Source organism: Myotis daubentonii, chromosome 1, assembly GCF_963259705.1.
Source record: "Myotis daubentonii chromosome 1, mMyoDau2.1, whole genome shotgun sequence".
In the NCBI taxonomy this organism is placed as follows: domain Eukaryota; kingdom Metazoa; phylum Chordata; class Mammalia; order Chiroptera; family Vespertilionidae; genus Myotis; species Myotis daubentonii.
Window position 1 is genome coordinate 151688552 of NC_081840.1, and position 22008 is coordinate 151710559.

Sequence of the window (22008 nt, forward strand, 5' to 3'; positions counted from 1 at the left end):
GGGAACAGAAAGAATCCAAGAAAATGTCTTCATACTGAATAAGTACCACTGCCTGATTTTAAACACTCAGAGCAAAGGGCTCTGCCATATTTGATCACATCTACCAAAGAAATGGAGACCTGGTCACCCTTCCCCGCCATGAGCACCACTGTCTCGGGAAATAAGAACATGCATTACTCATGTCTGACATTGACTCTGGTCACACAGCACTGGGAGCCTCCGAATGACCAGCCCCGACTTGGGAACACGGCGTCTGACAGCTGCTGGCGGTGGTGCCGCCGCGGGAACCGCCAGCCCCGGGGGTTTTGCTGCTGTTGTGTCAGCTTCCCTGTGAGAAGTCAGGTCACTCGGAGTTCTTCCCTCCCACCTGCCACACCAGCTGTGACTCGCACTGTGCGGGAGCTGCATGGCTAGAGCCCAGACTGCACGTCTTATACTGAAACAAGATGGCAACGTGGGGATGAGTGGGACCAAAGAACAAAGCAGGGGCCGCAGCCATCAGCTCTTCCGGGTAAGTAAGAGGCGGCAGGTCCTGATCCTGGAGCTGTGTTCATTCCCACTGGACGCTGCCTGAACCCCGGACAACCAGCAAGCCTGTCAGTGGGCCAGGCACCTGGCTACCTGTCACTGTCTGTCTGTGCCTCGCTAAGAAAAATGTGAGACCATGTGGTGTTTTCCCCTGAGTAAAATCAACAGAGTTGACATCTTAAAACTGTAGTCTTTCAAGTGAACAGTGGCCGCTTTTCGTACTGTAGATGTAAACCCCCAGGGAAAAGCACATCTCTCTCCATGGGACTGTGCGCAGACAACCCCCGACACCTGTGCAGCCCTGAGAGGGGACCGGTTTGGCACCCGGCGACAGTGACGGTCCCTTTCGGGGCTGCTCACAGGACGTTTCCTTCAAGCAATGCTATTTCAAGCACAATTATAACCAGTCACTTCAATGTGAATTTGGATATCCCATCGCCAAACACCATGATCATGCAGCAGGGAGGGGAGATTCCAAGAACAGGATCAGCAGCAGGAAGGTGTTCCTTTGTGAGTGTAAGTTTGGTAGGTTGCAAGAGGGACTGGGAGCGAGCGTGCCAGCGGCTACCTGCCCTGACCTGCCAAGGGCTGGTGCCCATGCCGAGGGCACACATGCTGATCCTGGCACTCCCAGCGAAGGCATGATGTCCCCTGAACCCTGTCTTTCCAACATCTGCTCATGATTTGATTTCTAAAATAATGGAATCACAAACATGAAAAGACACCTAAAATACAGAAGAAGTGACGAGAGACCACGTGGGAAGGAGTAACTGGGATGAGGATGCTACAGTTCAGCACAAAATTCAGACTTCACGTCTGCTCTCTCTTTGTCCGGAAGGACCTTCTTGTCCTCATCATCTGGACAATTCCTACTGAGAGCTCCGATCAAATGTCAACTTCACAGAACAGCTCTGCCAGCCGCACCCCAGTATGCTGAGATGAGACCCCATCACCGGCTCTCAGGGCAGCCTGGGCATCTCTTTCATGCACCAAGACCCCTGAGCAAACACTCGCTTGAACTCAGAGCCTAGAGCAGAGCCTCGCATGTAGAGACACTCAACACACAATGTCAAAGCTGTGTCTCCACCTGGACTCTCAGGACAAGGACAGGAAGGTTGGACGTGCCCTGTGCAACTGCCACATGGTGCTCTCAGACCAGGCTTCGTAAACCTGCCTCCTGGCCTGCGGGGCCATCAGCAGACTCAGGAAGAATGTGACGCTACCCCTCCCAGTGTGCTCTCCTGCCGTGACATGTTCTCTGCGCCTTTCCCCTGCGAGTGAAGGTACTCTGGTCTGCGGGGGGCCACGTGGCTAGGGCCCTTCCTCTCGAGAGCTCTGCTGTCACGGATGGTCAGCTCTCCCATCACAAAACCTCAGTAATGATTCTTTAGCTGCCAAGGGAAAAAATGGACCGCACCTGAATTCAAACCTTCCTCTTGCTTTCAATTTTTCTCCAATATGTAGAGAGTTGACTAATTATGTCACTTCCTAGAAGTCTCGCCTCACCACTGCCTCTCTGACAAGTAACTCCTCAAGCGTCAGACAGGCCACGTGGACACGTCACTTGACCATCATCAACCCCAGTCCCATGTCAGTCTCTTCACCAGCAACCATCAATCACACCCATAAAAAGGATTCTCTCTCTAATAAAGAAGAGGTAAGTTCACGGTAAGCCTCTCTCTTGAACTCATTTTTACTTGTGGCCCCACAACAACTAGTTACAGTTAGTTTATCCAATTCCATTCTTGCCCAGCCAAATCACCAACTAACGGCTGGTTAGCTCTCAGGAGGTGAAAAAACAATAATGAACGGCATGATGGAGAGAGGGATGCAGAGGCTGAGTCAACACAAAATGCTCAGACCCACGTGCTTAAAGATGACCCACGGCCATGGAACCAGGTGGAGCAAAGACATTGGACACAAGACATTTTACTTATCAAAACTAAGATGAACTTGTCATTAATATATATATGTATATTTTGCCAATTAGCTTCTAACTTTTTATTTATAATGGAAACTTCCAAGCACACATACAAATATAGAGAAAAGGAAAAAGAAATCCCATGAACCTATTCATCCAGCTCCAATAACTATCAATGTTTGGCAAATCCGGTCTCACCCCAAACACACACACACACACACACACACACACACACACACACACGCAGACTCCCACGTGGGTGACATCAGTTCATGCACTTATACTTTGGCTGGCTGATGGTCACCCAGGGCAGCCCATGTCCCTCCTGACAAGGCCTGGTTCTCATGGTCTCCTTATCACTTCTGATTTCCTGAGGAAGAGATTCTGAGACTGATCATAGGGAGGTTGTAAAAATGTGATGGTCATTGATGTTACCCCTTTCAGAGATATTTCATTTTAATGGGGTATTTGAAAATCTTTACTATGGCAAACAAATGGCTGGTGAGTTAGAATTCCAAGGGGAGGAAGTGAATGCTGAGGGGCTGGCCCTGGTTGGCTGACTCCTGCAGTCCACAGAGCCCATCCTGTCCCTGGTTCTATCCTACTTAGAATATTCACCTTTGACCCCCATCCTGAAGGCCTTGCTATTTTCCTGTCAGACTCACATGCCCGTGGCAGAGCCTGTGTCCACGAAGGAGAAATTCTGGCTCAGCCTAAATCACCGGCTGACAGATTTGTGCTGATGGCTGGCCTTACCAGACCAGCTCAGCCACCTCGAGAAGGTACTGGTGGCAGGCTTTTCCAGGTCTGCTGTGACCACTCGACCTGTCCTGGCACAGATATGTGGACACTCCTCTCCATGCCATACATCGCATGAACTCTGACCCCAAGATTTAGAACAGAGAATAAATAAAGGTACATGGGACTAGACTCTTCAGTCAGGTTCAATAAGCAACATTCAGGATTCAGAAAAATTGGTTCACTTTAGGCCCATTATTTTAAAACGAGTCCACTGGGAGCAGAACATGTCATCACCTATGCGCATGTGTACATCCTACCCTCTTCTCAATTGTACCTGAGCCAATGGTTCTTTTATTTAAAATGAAGAGAAGTTCTCTAAGACAACAAATGTCATGTTCTGAAGTCAAGGAGCCTGCGTGTCAGAGGGGACCACGCCGTGGCTTCCAGATGTGACTCTTTGGACAACATCAGACCATCTGTCTTAGGTGGCCACCAGTGTCAACCCTGTAGGGTTTCCTTCCTTTATCTTTCTCCCTCCAGTTACCATAGCTCTGGAGTATGGAGAGCAAGTCATTGACCTGGACGAAAAAACATACACCGACGTGCAGGAAGGCACAACGTTCCTTCTTATACTGGACCACGCTATCATTGTAAGAATGAGATTAGCTACTTATTCTAATCATGGAATAGGATCTCATAAACTGTAGCTGCACCTGGGACTTGATAATGTCCAAACATCTGAATGAAAGCTACAACTGCCCCCCCTCGAAATAAAAAAAATGTCATTTACCCAATTTCCAGTGTCATGAAGCTGAGGAACAAGACACTCAGACACTTGCTTTACTGACAGATTACTCGGCTCAATGGAGTTACAATGCACAGAAGCTCTGCCTCTGAGACATTGTTCCTGCTAACCCGGCAGCTAGGCCGAGCGTGAGGTTTCTGTCCCCGTCACTGAGCTAACTGCTGAAAGCCTGGCAGCCTCAGAAACAAGGAAAACCTCTTGATCCACACCCTGCTGAGACGAAAAGCCATTTAAATGAGCTGTCTGCACATTCTGACCTCATGAGAGGACGTTCCAGTGTAGCTGAGCCTGCCGTCCCCATTAGCAGGCTTTAAGGAAACAGCGCGTGCCTTACCTTTCTCGTGAGTGGGACTTCTATGGGCACAGGAACGACCTCAGCCAGCAGGCAGCCGTAGAAGGCCACCATGGATGCAGCAGGGTCGTTATTGGGGAACACCAGCGCCACCTGGACAGACGGGGGGGGGGGGGGGAAGGGAGGGGAAGGAAGGACTTCCTGTTAACATGGCTTTGAAAATATCATGAAAGATGTAAGCCGCCACAGATATTGGGGTTCACGTTCCCAGTAAGAACAAATGCTGGAACAAAAATTAGGTGCCCTACTTAAAAATGCATTTTAGGCAGACACATTTTACTAAGTATTATATACTTTTCCTTTAATTCATATGAAACACAAACATATTACCAAGTCATCTATAATACTGTACCAGAATACAACTATCATTTTTAAATCTTATCTTCCGCGTTGACATATTTTTATGTAGAAGAAACTATGGTGCACACACTGTTCTGTTTTCCACTCCGAGGCTTTATAAAAAATCCTCGGAGTCTTCACAATCACGGCTGAACGCGGGCACTTCCTCACCAGCGTGCTGGGCTGGCAGCTGGACCCTCAAGGGACTCTATTCAGACCGGGATCAGGTTTAGCTCTGGGATCTCAGGCACAATTTTAGCTCCTCTAAGCCTTAGTTGTCTCATCTGAAAAACGAGAACACTAGAACCTACATCTTAGCTTGTGGTAAATGTTCTAAAAGCCAGGTTAATTTAAATTACCATCCAAATAACCAAATAATGGATAGTATGACTGCAATACGTTTTCTTATAGTCCTTAGAGCAGTGATGGCGAACCTATGACACACGTGTCAGAGGTGACACGTGAACTCATTTTTTTGGTTGATTTTTCTTTGTTAAATGGCATTTAAATATATAAAATAAATATCAAAAATATAAGTCTTTGTTTTACTATGGTTGTAAATATCAAAAAATTTCTATATGTGACACGGCACCAGAGTTAAGCTAGGGTTTTTCAAAATGCTGGCACGTCGGGCTCAAAAGGTTCGCCATCACTGCCTTAGAGTATCTGAGTGATGCGCAGTTTTCCATGTGATAGCTTGTAAGTCTCTGTCCTCAGACGAACTGCTTTTCATTTCCCTTGCCTACTTATCTGTTTGTGTTTTGACAATGCGCCTAAAATTTGGATGAATTTTAAACATATCGGATAGTATTAACTCTTATATTTGGTACAAAGACTTCTTGAGATAATTGTTTTATTTTTTATTGAGGCATTTAATGTTTTATGTAAATCTGTCAAATTTTTCCTTTACCACCTCTCATTTTAAAAATCTTTCATCTGATTTAAATTCACCTGGAGCTCATCCTAGGACCTAGTGTCTGCAGGGTAGCTATTGAACGTAGCCTTAACTTGCCCTCCAGCCACCCCAATGCTCCTTCTGGAGTAGCCCATCCTAGGCTCTTGCATTGAAAGCCTGCTTTAGGGTCCCAAGTGGTAACAGCCCAAGTCCCGTTTTGGGACCCTCCACTATGCTCTCCAGGGCTTGGCTTTGTTCTAACACGAGTCCCTCTCACATGCTGCCGCGGCCTCGGCGATATTCCTTACGAGCTCAGTGTTTTCAAAGCACACACATCCCATGACTTAGCACGTGCGTATCATTTTTGCACTAGCATACTCCAAAACTTACACAATTTTTTCTTCAAAAAATGTCCTAACTAGAAGTTAGTAGTTTTAGTAACACAGGATGGCTGGTGGGAACAAAATTAAGTTTGGGAACATTTTCTTTCTCTATGAAATTCCTGAAGTTTACTAAAATCATCTAAATGAGAGACAAAAAACTGAAAGGCCAATAAAAGCCTTCTGCACTACTAATGAATTTTTGCGAAGTCCTGTGAAATAATTAATAAAATCGTAATCTTTGTGTCGCAGCCGGCTACCAGCCATAGGACTTTCAAGGAGGAATGTATGTCTATGCACACGAAGCACAACCAATTATTTTTGAAATCTATCTGAGGTGCGCATTAGCTTCCGGTGTTCTGCCCTCGGCTGGTAGGCTGAGAGTTGCTCTGTCTTCAGATCTGGATCTGGCGAAGCAAGAATATTCTATTAAATGTCTGTGACTCTTCCAGGCTACCACTGCCGCATGACTTCTTTCCCTGATGCAGACCAAAATGTTTAAGGGAGCTGATCAAACACAAAAGCAGAACACGCTGAAGCTCCATCTGAAACGGATGGTCTCACCCATTCATAAGGGACCCGTTACACACTGACCTGTTCTCCCTAAAATCTACCTGTTCTGCAGGTGCAAGTCATCATCACGGGCAGAGAACACAGAGAAAGAAAGTGTCATCCTTCTGAGCTGGACTGTGCAGCAATTATGTTTCTGAGGTTTGAGCTTAGCTGCCATCCAAGCTCTGCTCAAAGGAAGGTCAACTTGATCTAGGATTTAAAATCCCCTGCTCTATCACTAAAACTTACGCTGATAATGCCATTTATATAGCCTTGCACAGTTGTGTTAAGATAGGATGAAATATTGTATTAATGTAAAGTGAATAAAAGCAGAATATAAAACTGCACATTATAAGCTTTCAATCATATTAAAATAATGAATAGATAAGGGTCAAATACCCAAAGGCTCTTTTAGAATAAAAAATGATATAATTTTTTTCAAAAAATTTTTTTAAGGAAGGGAAGTTTATACTTTTATCATTCTCATTAAGTTTTCCTTTAATATCTGATCAGTCACAAGTCCTGTTTTGTGGACTCTTCACAGTGATTCCAAAGATGATATAAACCCACACCGTTTCCATTCATTTGATTCTCTATGTATTCCTTTGAGATTTCATTGCACCTAATTATCCACAGACTCAGAATAGATATCAATAAAGCAAGAGGCAGAAGCCCATCCTAGTGTTTGCTAAGGTTTAAATTTTGTTAAGCCGATTCCATCTTGTTCCCACTCAACCCTACTGTGTACATGCCTGGCTTGTCTTTTTCAGCACAACACATTCTGTTCCCCCACCCCCAGTTCTTCCACATGCTCTCCTTTGGAGCTACAAAACTCCTCAGATCCCAAATGAAAGAGATCTCTCTCTCCTTCCCAAACAGTTCACAGGTGTATCAATCACAATCTCTTTTGGGGACCTGTATCCCTTTCCAATTTATAGCAAAGCTAATGAACAATATGTCTGTTTGTTTTTTTTTAAGACTGCAAGCTCCCTGAAGGCAGGCTTCTCATGTGATAAGTCTTGTATCTCCCACAGCTCCTCCTACAACATCCTGAAACCTAGGCAGCTTAGGTACTTCAATGCCTTCTCAAAGCCCAAGAAGGTACCCCCCAAACTGCATTAACAGGATTACCCACATGAAAAGTATCTACAATTTTTATGCTAAGGACTGAATGTTCATCCAAAGATGATTTCTCAAGAATCCTATTTATTGCAACAGAAGGTAATTACTGAATACTTTACTCCTGTATGCTTACTTAATAAATATTTATACACACATGCCAGATACTAGCCACATAAATACAATATGAAATCCAAGTAGGCTTTTACTTTTTAATAACGAAATGTTTATTTAATAAGGAATATTTAACAGAAAAATTGTTCAAGCTAGAAGTTAAAGGCACATTGAGGTAGAGTCCTTTTTGTAATGCAATTTAAAGGAATTCATTTTACACATAAATAAAATAAAGTTCAATAAAGTTATTTTGAAGTTTTTCATTACTGACAATTTCCAGAAAACATACAGTTGATTGTATTTCCCCATAGAAAAGCAATGTTGACATATAGGATTATATTTCTGTACTAGAACTCAGCATTCAAATAAACCACTGGTCTAACCATCAATATGTCATAAATGTAAAAAAAATTACCCTAAAGTCTATACTAATTTAAATTACTGTTCCCAGTTCTATTAAATAGCATAAATATATGGCACATGTTAATTACAAAAAGTATTTCATGCACTATTAAGTGCATACAGTATGAAAATGTAATAGGGGACCTGAAGTAAAGTACTTACTATAGTTAACATTAAGTAATGTTGTCATCTTAGAATTTAGGGTGTTGCTACAGAAAGAGATAGCACAAGACTCTAAAAAGTCATCCAAATATTTAAATTTTTTCTTTTGATACTTTAAAACCGAACAGACAAAACAAGCAGAGACATTTAGCCACCTTATTAATTGTAAAGGTATTTCTTCATAAATACCTTTTCTTCAAAAGAGTTGAGGTAATATACGTCCCCTCTATCTTCCCTTTTCAATTTACTGAAAGTTAAAATGGTAAGGGCTGCCTCAGATAAAAGGTTGTTCTGCCTAGCATTTATTGATCTTGATGTTATAAGAATACCTTCTCACTCATGAGCAAACTATAGGAGGGGCTACCTGGTCATTTGTGCCTACTTGGCACAAATTTCTTTTAAAAAAATTTAAAAACATTTTGCCTTTGTGTTGAATTGGCCAAAAGGAATGAGGGTACAGCGATGTTGGCTGGTTAAAGAGCAGAAAGCACTATACAAAGTCAATCTGAGATGCTATCCTTAAACGTGCTTTATACAGAAATCTGCTTCAGCTAGATGACATAAATCACACAACTGTTTTCCTCTCACGTCCTCAAGGTGGTTTCCTCAACTTCGTTTCATGTAGGAGCGTTTGGCAAATGGTGTTAGGTTATCTGAAGACTTGGGGAACACCCTGCTTACTACCAGGAGCTAATGAAAGAAAATCCGAATGAAGGGAGGCTGGTAGCACAAATATCTAGCAGTTCCGCTGTAACAAAGCACCTAATCCTTCACACTAACACATCACGATGGGCATTTTACAGTGGCAATGAGGTCTAAAAACCTTCTTCACCAGGTGTAGGCAGCACCTAGGAATCCTTGCCCCAGTCCTTACTGAATCTGTGACAATTTAGAAAGTAATGTGGACTGATTCGAATCGATGGCTAGGGAACTTCTTCTTCTGCTCCTTGGAGCAACATGTGGTGGTCCTGGGGCAGCCTGCGGTGGTCCTGGGGCAGCCTCTGGCGGTCCTGGAGCAGCCTGGGGTGGTCCTGGGGCAACGGGCTGCAGCCCTGGCCTCTCGGGTAGGCGCTTTACAGACCTACCCGATGTTTCTGCAGATGCCGCTTCTGGAGCTTTAACCAGCTCTGGGGGGTCTTGTCCACCGGGGGCTGCTGGGGCTGCTGTTCTACCTCCTGGTGTGATTCCTCCTCCTCTGCTCGGAGGCGTTGCAACTCAGAAGCACGCTTCTCTGCTGCCACTTCTAAGGCCCGGACCTTCCTTTTTAGTTCCGTTTCTTCCCTCTTGCCCAACATGCCCATGGCTGGTTCATTCAGTTGCTTCTCCAGTGATGCTTTTTCCTGGAGGTACCGGGCCTGGGCCTTTGCAGCTGTCTTAGCTCGCGCCTTCTTTAGCTTCTTCTGTAATGCCTGCAGTTCTTTCTGCTGTTTCTCCCTTACCTGGGACATGTCCCTCACTGCCTCCAACTGCTGCTTCAAACTGTACTCCAGGATTTCCTTCCCCAAGAGCGGTGTTGTTTTAAACTCTGAAGTTTGTTTTGCATATTTGGAGGCTAATTCTTGTTTCGTTGGTAAGGTCTCGCCACTTACTTGTGCATAGGTGTGCCACTGATTTTCAATTTCTCTTCTGTACTCCTTAGCTTTGTTGGTCAGGTTTGCTAGCATGACTGTCGTGCCAGCCTGGACAGGTAACTTTTCATTGAGTAGGAACGCAGCCTCCTCCGTTACCATTTTTTGCTGGATTTTAGTTTCTCTTATTTGGTGGTCTAACTTCATCACTTCTACTGTCTTTTTTATAAGCCCCATTGCTGTCTTGGTTGGTTTCTCTGGCTTCAAAAAATCACTTATTAAACGAAAATATGATGGAGGGGGACTACTGGAGTCCTCCCTTGTGGGAAGTATTCCTGGTTCCTGGGGTCTGAGCTTAGTACTAGTGTCCATTGCCCAGAACCCCCGTGGGTCCCAGCTCACCTGGATACTGACTGGGTCGGGCTTGGCCGGCGCCGGCACCGCGGCCCCGGTGGACGTGGCTGACCTCAGCAGCGCGATCCTGGTGGCCTCTTTGGGCCTCGGCGTCACGGAGTTCCTGCTTGGCGCCTTGACCCTCAGCAGCAGTGAGGTCCTGGAGCTGGCAGCGCTGCTATCCTGGCTCCTGGGGGCTCTGGTTTCCTCTTCATTGGAGTCCAGGGAAAACTGAATGGTTTTTCTCTGGCCATTGGAGCCCGACTTCAGCCTCCGGGATCTCAGCACTTCAGGCAGTTTCAGGATTTGTGTCCCCTGGTTCAGTTCCACTACATTGAGGTTGTCCTGTTCTCTAGGATGCCAGATCTTCATCACCTTCTCGGTTAGTCTCCCATGCCAGTTCGGCACCGGCTGCTGCTTCCTCATCCCTTCACCCTTTCCTCTCCAGCGGGTTAGAGCTGGAACCCATCTTACTCTCCCACAGCTGCCATGTGGAATGTGGAGTGTGGAAGGCAGGCATCTATCTCCCTAGCCACGTTTCCATGGTGACCCTGTGGAGGGGGCGGGGGCAGCCAAGCTCCTAAGCGGGGTTTTGACCCCAGTGTGTCCTTGGTGTTGGGAACGATTTTTTGAAACAAAAAAAAGTCTGAAGTTCCTATGGTGGGCTTAGAGCAGGTAGCATTTCACCCCAGGTAGCATTTCGAGTATCCCACCGCCCTCAGCCTCGCTGGGTGTGGTGGAGAGGAGGCTGTTGTTTCTGGGGTTAGTGGTACACCTCGCCCTCCAGGGACCCACACCTTTGCCACACTTGACCGCACTCCTGCCCCCCACAGGGTCACGCAGTCCTGGCCCTTGCAGCACTGGGCAGAGGCTGGCGCGAGCCCAACGCAGCCCCTCGGGGGCCCTCATCAGGGCTCCTGTGCTCAGTGGTTGGGTACATGTCACCTGTCTGCTCTGCCTCCCTCTTTCACAGGCTTGTGAACATGGGGTCCATTCTGTCATCACCCCTCGAGTTTGGCACGGCTGCTCATTGCACTTGCAAATCTGTGGATCTGCTTGGTCAAGTATTTGTATTTTTACTGCCCACCACGCTGATATTGTTGTTCATGGCTTTTGTGCAAGGCACTGCTGTCTTCCTTTCTTCTGCGCGGCTGCTGTGGTCCTGCGTGCCAGGGTCAGGATGGGCGCCCACCAGTCCTCCCTGGCCAACGGCCCCCGCCCCAGCCTCCCCACACTGCAGGACCTCCAGCCCGCAGGCTCGGGTCCAAGATCTCAAACTCTTCTCTGGTCTCCCCCCTCCCTCCCCCCTAACCTGACGGGGCAGCTATCTCCCCATCCAACATCCTGGCCACGTCACCGTCACATAAATAATTTTCAAGGAATAACTTAGAAAAGTAGTCCCCCTCATACTACACAAACCAGCCACTAACAAAACAAATTCCTATAGCTCTAACCGGTTTGGCTCAGTGGATAGAGTGCCGGCCTGCGGACTCAAGGATCCTGGGTTTGATTCCAGTCAAGGGCATGTACCTTGGCTGCGGGCACATCCCCAGTAGGGGGTGTGCAGGAGGCAGCTGATCGATGTTTCTCGCTCATCAATGTTTCTAACTCTCTATCCCTCTCCCTTCCTCTCTGTAAAAAAAAATCAATAAAATATATTTTAAAAATTCCTTTACATATTTTATTCTATCAAACTGTACTCTCCTCCCATCATATTCCCATAAACATTTTAGCTGAACAGATGTGGTTTATTTTGTAATTATAAGGGAACTTTAAGAATCTGTAGGCAATACTATAAAAAAAATTTTTTTAAAAATACTAAGGGTATTAGTATAACCAATAGTATAGATAGGGAGACTAAAATATACACACTGTAACAGCTGATAGCTCAATTTTGAAAATTAAATGTATTTTAATAAACACTGCCTTTATAATTATTCAAAGCGTGTGTATGGTTTTTTGGGACACCCTATATATAACATAGTTCATCTCTACTACTTTCAAATGTACAATTCTGCAGATTTAAATACATTCACATTGTTGTGTAACCATCACCATCATCCCTCTCCCGAGCTTTTTGCTCTTCTCTATCCCCATCTACACTAATAAAGGAGAAAAATGGTAATTGGCGTACGACGATACCCTTTTCATTGGCTAATCAGGGCTATATGCAAATTAACTGCCAACTATGATTGGACTATGATTGCCAACAAGATGGCAGTTAATTTGCATATGTAGGCACAATGCAGGGAGGCAAAAGGGAAAGCAGGAAAAAGCCCCCTGCCACTGACAGTGATCGGAAACCCAGGGGGGACCTAAGAGCTGGGGGGCAGGGCAAAGGCGGCCCTGGGGCCGCCTTTGCCCTGCCCCCCAGCCATGATCGGAGAATCAGGCGCCTTTGCCGCCCTGGCCAGTGATAGCAGGAAGTAGGGGTGGAGCCAGCGATGGGAGCTGAGCACGGTCGAAGCTGGCAGTCCCGGGAGCTAGGGGTCCCTTGCCTGGGCCTAAAGCGGAGCCCACGATCGTGGGGCCGCTGCAGCTGCGGGTCCCCGCTGCCCGGGCTGGACGCCTAGGCCAGAGGTATTAGGCCTGGGCAGGGGCGGAGCCCGCAACCGCGGGGAGCTGGGGGTCCCCTGCCCAGGCCTGACACCTCTGCCGGAGGCCTCAGGCCTGGTCAAGGGGCCGATCCGGTGATTGGTGATCGGAGGGTGATGAGGGTCAACTCCTCTGGCCGAGGCATCAGGCCTGGGCGGGGGGGTGGAGCCGGGGATTGGGGGGATATGATGGTCCCCTTGCCCAGGCCTGAAGCCTGGGTCAGAGGCGTCAGGCTTGGGTGGGGGGTGGAGCAAGCGATCAGAGGGAGATGGGGGTCCCCTGCCCAGGCATGATTCCTGGGCCAGATCCTGCGATTGGAGGGTAATGGGGGTCAACGCCTGAGGGCTCCCAGTATGTGAGAGGGGGCAGGCTGGGCTGAGGGACACTCCCCCCCCCCCCCCACACACACACCCAGTGCACGAATTTCGTGCACCGGGCCCCTAGTTAAATAATAATTCCCCATGCTCCTCTCCCAGCTCCTGGTAACCATCATTCTTCTGTCTCTATAAATTTAACTACTCTAAGTACTTCATATATGTGGAATCATATGATATCGACCCTTTTACGACCAGTTTATTCCACTTAACAGAATGTCCTCAGGGTTCATCCATGTTGTAGCACTGCCCAAATTTCCTTCCTTTTTAAGGCTGAATAATATTCCATTGTACATATATTCCACATTTTGTTACTCATTCATGTATCTATGGACACTTCAGTTACATTCACCTTTTGGATTTTATCAATAATGCTGCTATGAACATTGGTGTAAAAATATCTATTCAAGTTCCTGCTTCCAATTCTTTTGAAAATGAAGAATTATTGGATGATATGGCAATTCTATGTTTAATTTTTTAAGAAACCACTATACTGTTTTCCACAGCAGCTACACAACTGTATAATCCTACTGCAATGCACAAGGTTTCCAATTTCTTCACATTCTTGCCAACACTTATTTTCTATTTTTGATAGTAGCCATTCAAGTGGGTATAGGTGGTACTTCGCTGTGGTTTTAATGTACATTTCCCTGACGACTGGTGACGCTGAACATCTTTTAATGTGCTTATTGGCCATTTGTAAATCTTCTCTAGAGAAATGTCTATTCAAGTCCTTTGCCCATTTATTAAAAAATGTATCTGTTTTGTTGCAAGTATTACAGATGTTCCCTTTCCCCCCTACTGACCCTTTCCTCCCCACTCCTGTCCCTTCCCCAGGCCTTCACCACACTATTGTCTGTGTCCATGAGTTATGCACCTATGCATGTAAGGTCTTTGGTTACTCTCTCCTCTCCCCTCCCCCCACCTCTGATGCATCAGTCTGATGCATGCTTCCATTTCTCTAGATCTATTTTGTTTGTTTGTTTGTTTTGTTCATTAGGTTCCACATGTAAGTGAGATCATGGGATATTTGCTTTTCTCTGACTGGTGTATTTCACTTAGCATAATACTTCCCAGGTCCCTCCATACTATCTCACCGTGTAAGAGATCCTTCTTTTTTACAGCTGCATAGTATTCCATTGTGTAAATGTACCACAGCTTTTTAATCTACTCATCTACTGAAGGGCACTTGGGCTGTTTCCAGATCTTAGCTATTGTAAATAATGCTACTATGAACACAGCGGTGCATATATTCTTTCTGATTTTTTTTTTTTAGTTGCTATTATTGCTGAACTGTAGGAGTTCTTTATACTGTCTATTCTGGGTACTAATCACTTATGAAACATATAATTTGCAAACATTTTCTCTCATTTTTTATGTTGCCTTTTTAATAGTGCCCTTTGGTGCACAAAAGTTTTTTTATTATTTTGATGAAGACCAATTTATCTTGTTTTTTTTTAATCTGGCCTTTTGATGTCACATCCAATAAATCACTGCCAAATTCAATGTCATGATGATTTCCCCCTATGTTTTATTCTAAAAGTTCTGGCTCTTATGTTTACATCTTCAATATATTTTGAATTAATTTTTTATATGTATTATAATGATTAAATAACTTTTTTTGCTTGTAGATATCCAGGTTCCCCTGCACCACTTATTGAATAAACTATCCTTTCCCCATTTAATGTCTAGCATCCTTCTTGAAAATCATTTGACCATATGTGTGAGGATTTATTTCTGGGCTCTCTATTTCATTGTTCTATGTCTGTCTTTATGTCAGTACCACACTATTTTGATTACTGCACCTTTGTAATAAGTTTTATAATCAGTAAGTATGAGGCCTCCAAGTGACAAGCTAAAGGCCAAACCTGTTCAATAAAAATCTGGAAAGAATCTCCATAGTCTACCCCAAAGAATCATGGTGCAGGTGGCAGCACTCTTGTAAAAAATTCCCTATAATGGGCTATCTACCTATAAAAAGCCTAAGTGATCATTATGACTGCTCCACTGAACAACCAGTCAACCGGTCACTATCACACTCACTGACCACCAGAGGGCAGATGCTCAATGTAGGAGCTGCCCCTTGGTGGTCAGTGCACTCCCACAGCCAACCTCCCATGGCCCGCCAACCTCTCCCCCCCACCGGCCGGCCCCGATCGGGACTGGGCGAGATGACCCCAAGTGGTCCCGATCACTGGCCAGGCCAAGGAACCCCACCAGTGCACGAATTCGTGCACTGGGCCTTTAGTGTCTTTATAATATCTCTGAAGTAAATCATAGCTTATTTTTTGTTGGGTTATGGTAATTTAGAATGACATTTTTATAAAATTTATTTGGAGTCCTTTGGGTGCAGGTAAGATAATCCAATCTGGCCGAAACCGGTTTGGCTCGGTGGATAGAGCGTCAGCTTGCGGACTGAAAAGTCCCAGGTTCGATTCCGGGCAAGGGCATGTACCTGGGTTGCAGGCACATCCCCAGTAGGAGATGTGCAGGAGGCAGCTGATCGATGTTCCTCTCTCATCAATGTTTCTAACTCTCTATCTCTCTCCCTTCCTCTCTGTAAAAAATCAATAAAATATATTAAAAAAAAAAGATAATCCAATCTTATGGCATCTAAAGTACATAGCAGCATATGAAAAAAAAGCAAGAAAGCTGGGTTCTATATCCAGCCTCACATCTAAATCACGGTGTAAAGCTTGGACAAGATTATTACCTACTGTGAGTGTAACACTGAAATGGAAATACCAATATCTGTCCTCTGTAACTTATCAGATTGCTCAGTAAGAATAAAAATTTGCTTTTCAGTGAAAGGCAGCCAATATCAATACATTTAACAATGGGGAAGGAAAGGTACTAGCGGTTTGCTGCCAAGATTGTCGATCTCACTGACTTATATAAAAAAAAGTTTTAAATATAACTGTCCTGCATGCTCAAGTAGATGGTACAGTGTTTTTCAAAATAGGAGATAATATATGACACAAGCTTTGGGATCAGACGGAAATGGATATGAGTGCTGACTATGCCACTTACTAGTTCTGTACCTGCATCTGATTTTGAGACTTAACTTCTCAAGTCCATCTGAACTCATGGATAGAACGTGAGAAGTACTCTAGGTAAGCCCATTGAGTTGCTCAAGAATAAATTATTTGTCAAATAATTGATCCTTGTTCAGAGTAAATGTTAAGAAAGTCTTATTGTCCAGCCAGCATGGCTCAGTGGTTGAGCGTTGACCTATGATCTGGGAGGTCACGGTTCAATGCCCAGTCAGGGAACATGCATGGTTTGTGGGCTCCATCCCCAGTGTGGGGCATGCAGGCGGCAGTCAATCAGTGATTCTCTCTCATTACTGATGTTTCTATCTCTCTTTCCCCATCCTTTCCTCTCTGAAATCATTAAAATATGTTGTTTTTTTAAAGAAAGTCTTAGTTAGTAGTGTCAGTTTTAGGTGACACTGGACTCTCCAACTTTACAACAGCGGGCATCTTTTCCACATAAGACAATGTGTTTTGGAGAGGTAATAAATTAAATTGCACTTACCCTATCTCCAGGTCGCACCATCGGTTCTTGCTTTGTACCTAATTTATGCAGAATGTTGTAAGCAACCTTCATACTTCTTGTCCAGAGTTTGCCTATCAACACAAATTATAAAGCCACAAATAATTGGACAAATGACTTTTCAGCTGTGTATAATGTGCACATTAAATTATATAGAAAATATTACTTTTTCATGTTAAGTCTTCCAGTAAGTTATATAGAGTCCCTGGAATCAAAATGGGAAATAAAAGCTAGTAACTCTGACCCAGCAAAGCTGAGAAGCCTGAACACTGGGATACGCGCAAATACAAATACTCTTAGAGTGCAAAGTGCCAACAGCAAAGCCATTGAGAATTTTAATTATCACAGAAGTTGTGGTGAAAATTTCTGGGGAGCAAAGCAGGGCAAAGACCACAGCAATCGTGTGTTACTGCTAATTTACATTGTGCAAAATTGTAGGAAAATAGTAACACCCACATATTCTTGATGTTACTGTCAAAATTTTTTAGAAGACATTTTGATACACCTATCAAGTATCATAAACCTGCTTTGACTCAGTAAACCCATATTCTGAATTTATGTTATAGAATTGTTACATTTCTCTAATTCTAATACAGTATGAATTTTAAGATGTAACATCAGTTTACTAATAACTGTTTAAAGGGAAAAAACAAATACTGTCCTCCATCTGGATACTGAAGAAAGAATGAAGATAGGTTACACAGAACCTCTATTTTATTCATGTCATCCTCAGCAGCCTTCTAAGGTGTGTTTGACAACCCAGATTGTACAGATGAGGAAACTAAGTCTCAGGGAAGTTAAAAGACTTAGTACAAGTCACTCAGCTAGAAAATATCAATACTACTCTAATCCAGAAAGAAAGGAGTAAAGATAGGGAATACATACAATGGAGTCACTTTTAAACAAGCTGCTAAAATTACTGACATTATGAAGGTTGAGGCAGGAGGAAAGTATGCATTCTTGTTCTAACTCGCCTGGAGCAGTGGTTCTCAACCTTCTGGCCCTTTAAATACAGTTCCTCATGTTGTGACCCAACCATAAAATTATTTTCGTTGCTACTTCATAACTGTAATGTTGCTACTGTTATGAATCGTAATGTAAATATCTGATATGAAGGATGGTCATAGGCGACCCCTGTGAAAGGGTCGTTCAACCGCCAAAGGGGTCGCGACCCACAGGTGGAGAACCGCTGGCCTGGAGACTTAAACTTTGAACTCTCGGTCCTGCGTCAATGCCTGGCACTCATCTTCTGGACCACCTGGCATCCATCATCCTGATTGCCTGACATCTAGCTGATAACCATCCAGGGGCTAAGAATACAGGACTGATAATTCAAAAAAATGTGCTTTTTAATAAAAGAACTTTTAACTTTCTTCTTTGGAACATTTTTGTTTTTTTCTAGCTGTGTTTCCTATTTGCAATCTCTAAGACCCTTGAACAAATCTCTATTGTTTATTAAAAATTTTTTTGTCTAATAAACAACCTACCTTTTATACCTCAAGGAACAAGAAAAAGATCAAATGAAGTCCAAAGTTAGTAGAAGGGAGGAAATGACAAAGATTAGAGTAGAAATAAATGAAACACAGACTAAAAAGACAATTGAATATATCAACAAAACCAAATTTGGTTTATCAAAAATATAAACACCATCAAGAAAAAAAGGGATGATTCAAATAAATAAAATCAGAAATGAAAGAGGAGACATTAAAATTGATCCCACAGAAACACAAAAGATTATAAGAGACTACTATGAACAACTGTGAGCCAACTAATTATAAAACCTTTAAGAAATGGAAAAATTCCTAGATACATACAACCTTCCAAGACTAAATCATGAAGAAATACAAAATCTAAACATACCAATTACTAGTAAGGAGAATGAATCAGTAATCAAAAATCTCCAAAATAACAAAGTCCAGGACAAGGCAGTGTCACTGGTGAATTCTATCAAATATTCTAAGACAAATAGTCACAATCCTTCTCACACTCTTCCAAAAAATAGAAGAAGAGGAAACACTTTCAAACTTATTTTATGAGGCTAGCATTACCCTGAACCAAAACCAGACAAGGATGCCACAAGGAAAGAAAATTTTAAGGTAATGTCCCTGGTGAACATAGCTGTAAAAATCCTTTACAAAATATTAACAAACCAAATTCAACAATACATTAAAAAGATCATACACCATAACAAATGCATTTATTCCAAGGACAGTGCAACACTCATAAATTAATCAATGTGATTCACCATATTAACAAAATAAATTATAAAAAAATATGATCATCCCGATGCATGCAGAAAAAAACATTTGACAAAATCCAATGTCCATTTATGATGAAAACTCTCAACAAAGTGGATTTAAGAGAATGTAACTCAATATAATAAAGGACATATATGACAACCTAACATCATGCTCAATGGTGAAAAGTTAGAAGCTTTTCCTCTAAAATTAAGAACAAGACAATGCCCACTACAACCAGTATTAGAAGACCTAGCCAGAATCATTTAGGCAAAAGATAAATAAATAAATAAATAAATAAATAAAAAGAAAGAAAGAAATAAAAGGCATCCAAATTGGAAAGGAAGAAGTAAAATTGTCACTAATTGCAGATGACATGATACTATATGTAGAAAACTCTAAAGATTCCACCAAAAACCCTGTTAGAATAAATGAATTCAGTAAATTTGCAGGATACAAAGTCAATATACAAAAATCTGTTGTTTCTATACATTAATAATGAACTATCAAAAAGAGAAATTTAAAAAAAATCCCACTTAGAATAGCATCAAAAAGAATAAAATACCAGGAAATAAATTTAACCAAAGAGGTGAAAGACCTATACACTGAAAACTACAAGACACTGATGAAAAATATTGAAGATACAAATAAGTTAAAAGGTATTCTGTGCTCATGGATTGTAAGAATGCAGGCCCTTCTCAGATACTGTGTTTTCATCAGCATTGACCCTCTACCAGCAAAAAGACTCTGACTTGCTGATGGTTCAGGTGATGGTTAGCACTTTTTACAAATAAAGTATGTATATTTAAGGTATGCACATTTTTAAAAAACAATATTATTTCACAATTAGACTACAGTACAGTGTAAACATAACTTACATTGGAAATATAAAAAAGTCATGTGACTCACTTTATTTCAATGGTCACTCTATTGCAGTGGTTTGGGATTAAACCTGAGATATCTCCAAGGGTTGTTTGTATTGTTAAAATGTCCATGCTATCCAAATCAATCTACATTGATTTGGATTCAGTGTACTCCCTATCAAAATCCAATAGCATTTTTTCATAGAAATAGAACAACTCTCCTGGTCCAGACGGCTTCACAGGGGAGTTTTATCAAACATTCAAAGAAGAACTAAAAGCTATCCTCCTCAGACTATTCTAAAAAATTCAAGAGGAAGGCATACTTCTAAGCTTTTTCTATAAAGCCAGCATTATCCTAATCCCAAAACCAGAAAAAGACACTACAAAGAAAGAGAATTACAAGCCAATATCCCTGATCAACTTAGATGCTAAAATCCTCAACAAAATTCTAGCAAATCATATCCAGCATTACATTAGAAAAACATACACCATAACAATGTGGGATTTATTCCAGGAATGCAAGACTGGTATAATATCTGCAAATCACATAAACAAACTGAGAGACAAACATCACATAATCATATCAATTGATGCAGAAAAGGCATTTGACAAAATCCAAATCCCTTTCTTGATAAAAACTCGCAGCAAATTGGGAATAGAGGGATCATACCTCAACATAATAAAAGCCTTATATGACAAACCAACAGCCAACATCATACTCAATGGGCAAAAACTAAAACCATTTCCCCTAAGAACAGGAACAAGAAAGGGATGCCCACTCTCACGACTCCTGTTTGACATAGTACTGGAAGTGCTAGCCATAGCAATCAGACAAGAAGAAGAAATGAAAGGCATCCAAATTGGAAAAGAAGAAGTAAAATAGTCATTATTTGTCGATGACATGATATTGTACATAGAAAATCCCTAAAGACTCCATCAAAAACAATCCAATCAAAAAATGGGCAAAGGATCTGTATGTCCTCTTTTGAAATAGACACTTTTCAAAAGAGGACATACAGAAGGCCAAGAGACATATGAAAACATGCTCGAAGTCACTAATCATTTGAGAGATGCAAAACAACAATGAGGTACCATCTCACACCTGTCAGAATGGCTATCATCAACAAATCAACAAATGACAAGTGCTGGAGAGGATGTGGAGAAAAAGGAACCCTCATGCACTGTTGGTGGGAATGCAGACTGGTGCAGCCACTGTGGAAAACAGTATGGAGTTTCCTCAAAAAAATTAAAAATGGAACTCCCATTTGTCCCAGTAATCCCACTTCTAGGAATATATCCCAAGAAATCAAAAACACCAATCAGAAAGGATATGTGCACCCCTATGTTCATAGCAGCACAATTTACAACAGCTAAGATTTGGAAAAGCTTAAGTGCCCGTCAGCAGATCAGTGGATTAAAAAGCAGTGGTACATCTACACAATGGAATACTATGCTGCTGTAAAAAAGAAGGCACTCTTACCATTAGCAATAGCATGGATGAACCTGGAGAGCATTAAGCTAAGCAAAATAAGCCAGTTGGAGAAAGATAAATATCACATGATCTCACTCATTTGTGGAACATAATGAACAACATAAACTGATGAACAAAAATAAATCTAGAGACAGAGAATCATCAAATAGGCTGTCCAATCTCAGGAGGGGGTGAAAGAACAACCAAAGGACTTGTATGCATGCATATAAGCATAACCCATGGACACAGATAGTAGGGGGTGAGGGCATGTGCTGGGGGGTGAGAGGACGGCTGGGGATAGGTCAATGGGGGGGGGAGACATATGTAATACTTTAAATAATAACGAATTGAAAGAAGAAATAGAACAACTCACTATCACTAATCATCAGGGTAATGCAAATCAAAACCACAATAAGCTATCACCTCACACCTGTTAGAATGGCTGTTATAAGAAAGACAAGAGATAACAAATGATGGCAAGGATGTGGATACCAGAGAACCATTGTGCACTGTTGGTAGGGATGTATTTGGTGCAGCCACATTGGGAAACAGAAGGGAAGTTTCTAAAAAAGTTAAAAATAGAACTACTACATGATCTAGCAATTCCACTCTGGGTATTTATCCAAAGAAAAAAAAAAACAC

At 42.8% G+C, this 22008-nt stretch overlaps 1 protein-coding gene across 5 annotated transcripts in view; it reads right to left on the reverse strand.

Moving 5' to 3' along the window:
- DIP2C (disco interacting protein 2 homolog C) overlaps window positions 1-22008 on the reverse strand; it is a 376691-nt gene that overhangs the window by 100236 nt on the left and 254447 nt on the right. For all 5 annotated transcript variants that reach the window (XM_059662882.1, XM_059662881.1, XM_059662883.1 and 2 more), the window contains 2 exons: window positions 16778-16869; window positions 4330-4440 (listed from right to left, as the gene is read on the reverse strand). In XM_059662882.1, the coding sequence (XP_059518865.1) occupies window positions 4330-4440; window positions 16778-16869 (203 nt within the window). The remainder of the gene's footprint in view (window positions 1-4329; window positions 4441-16777; window positions 16870-22008) is intronic.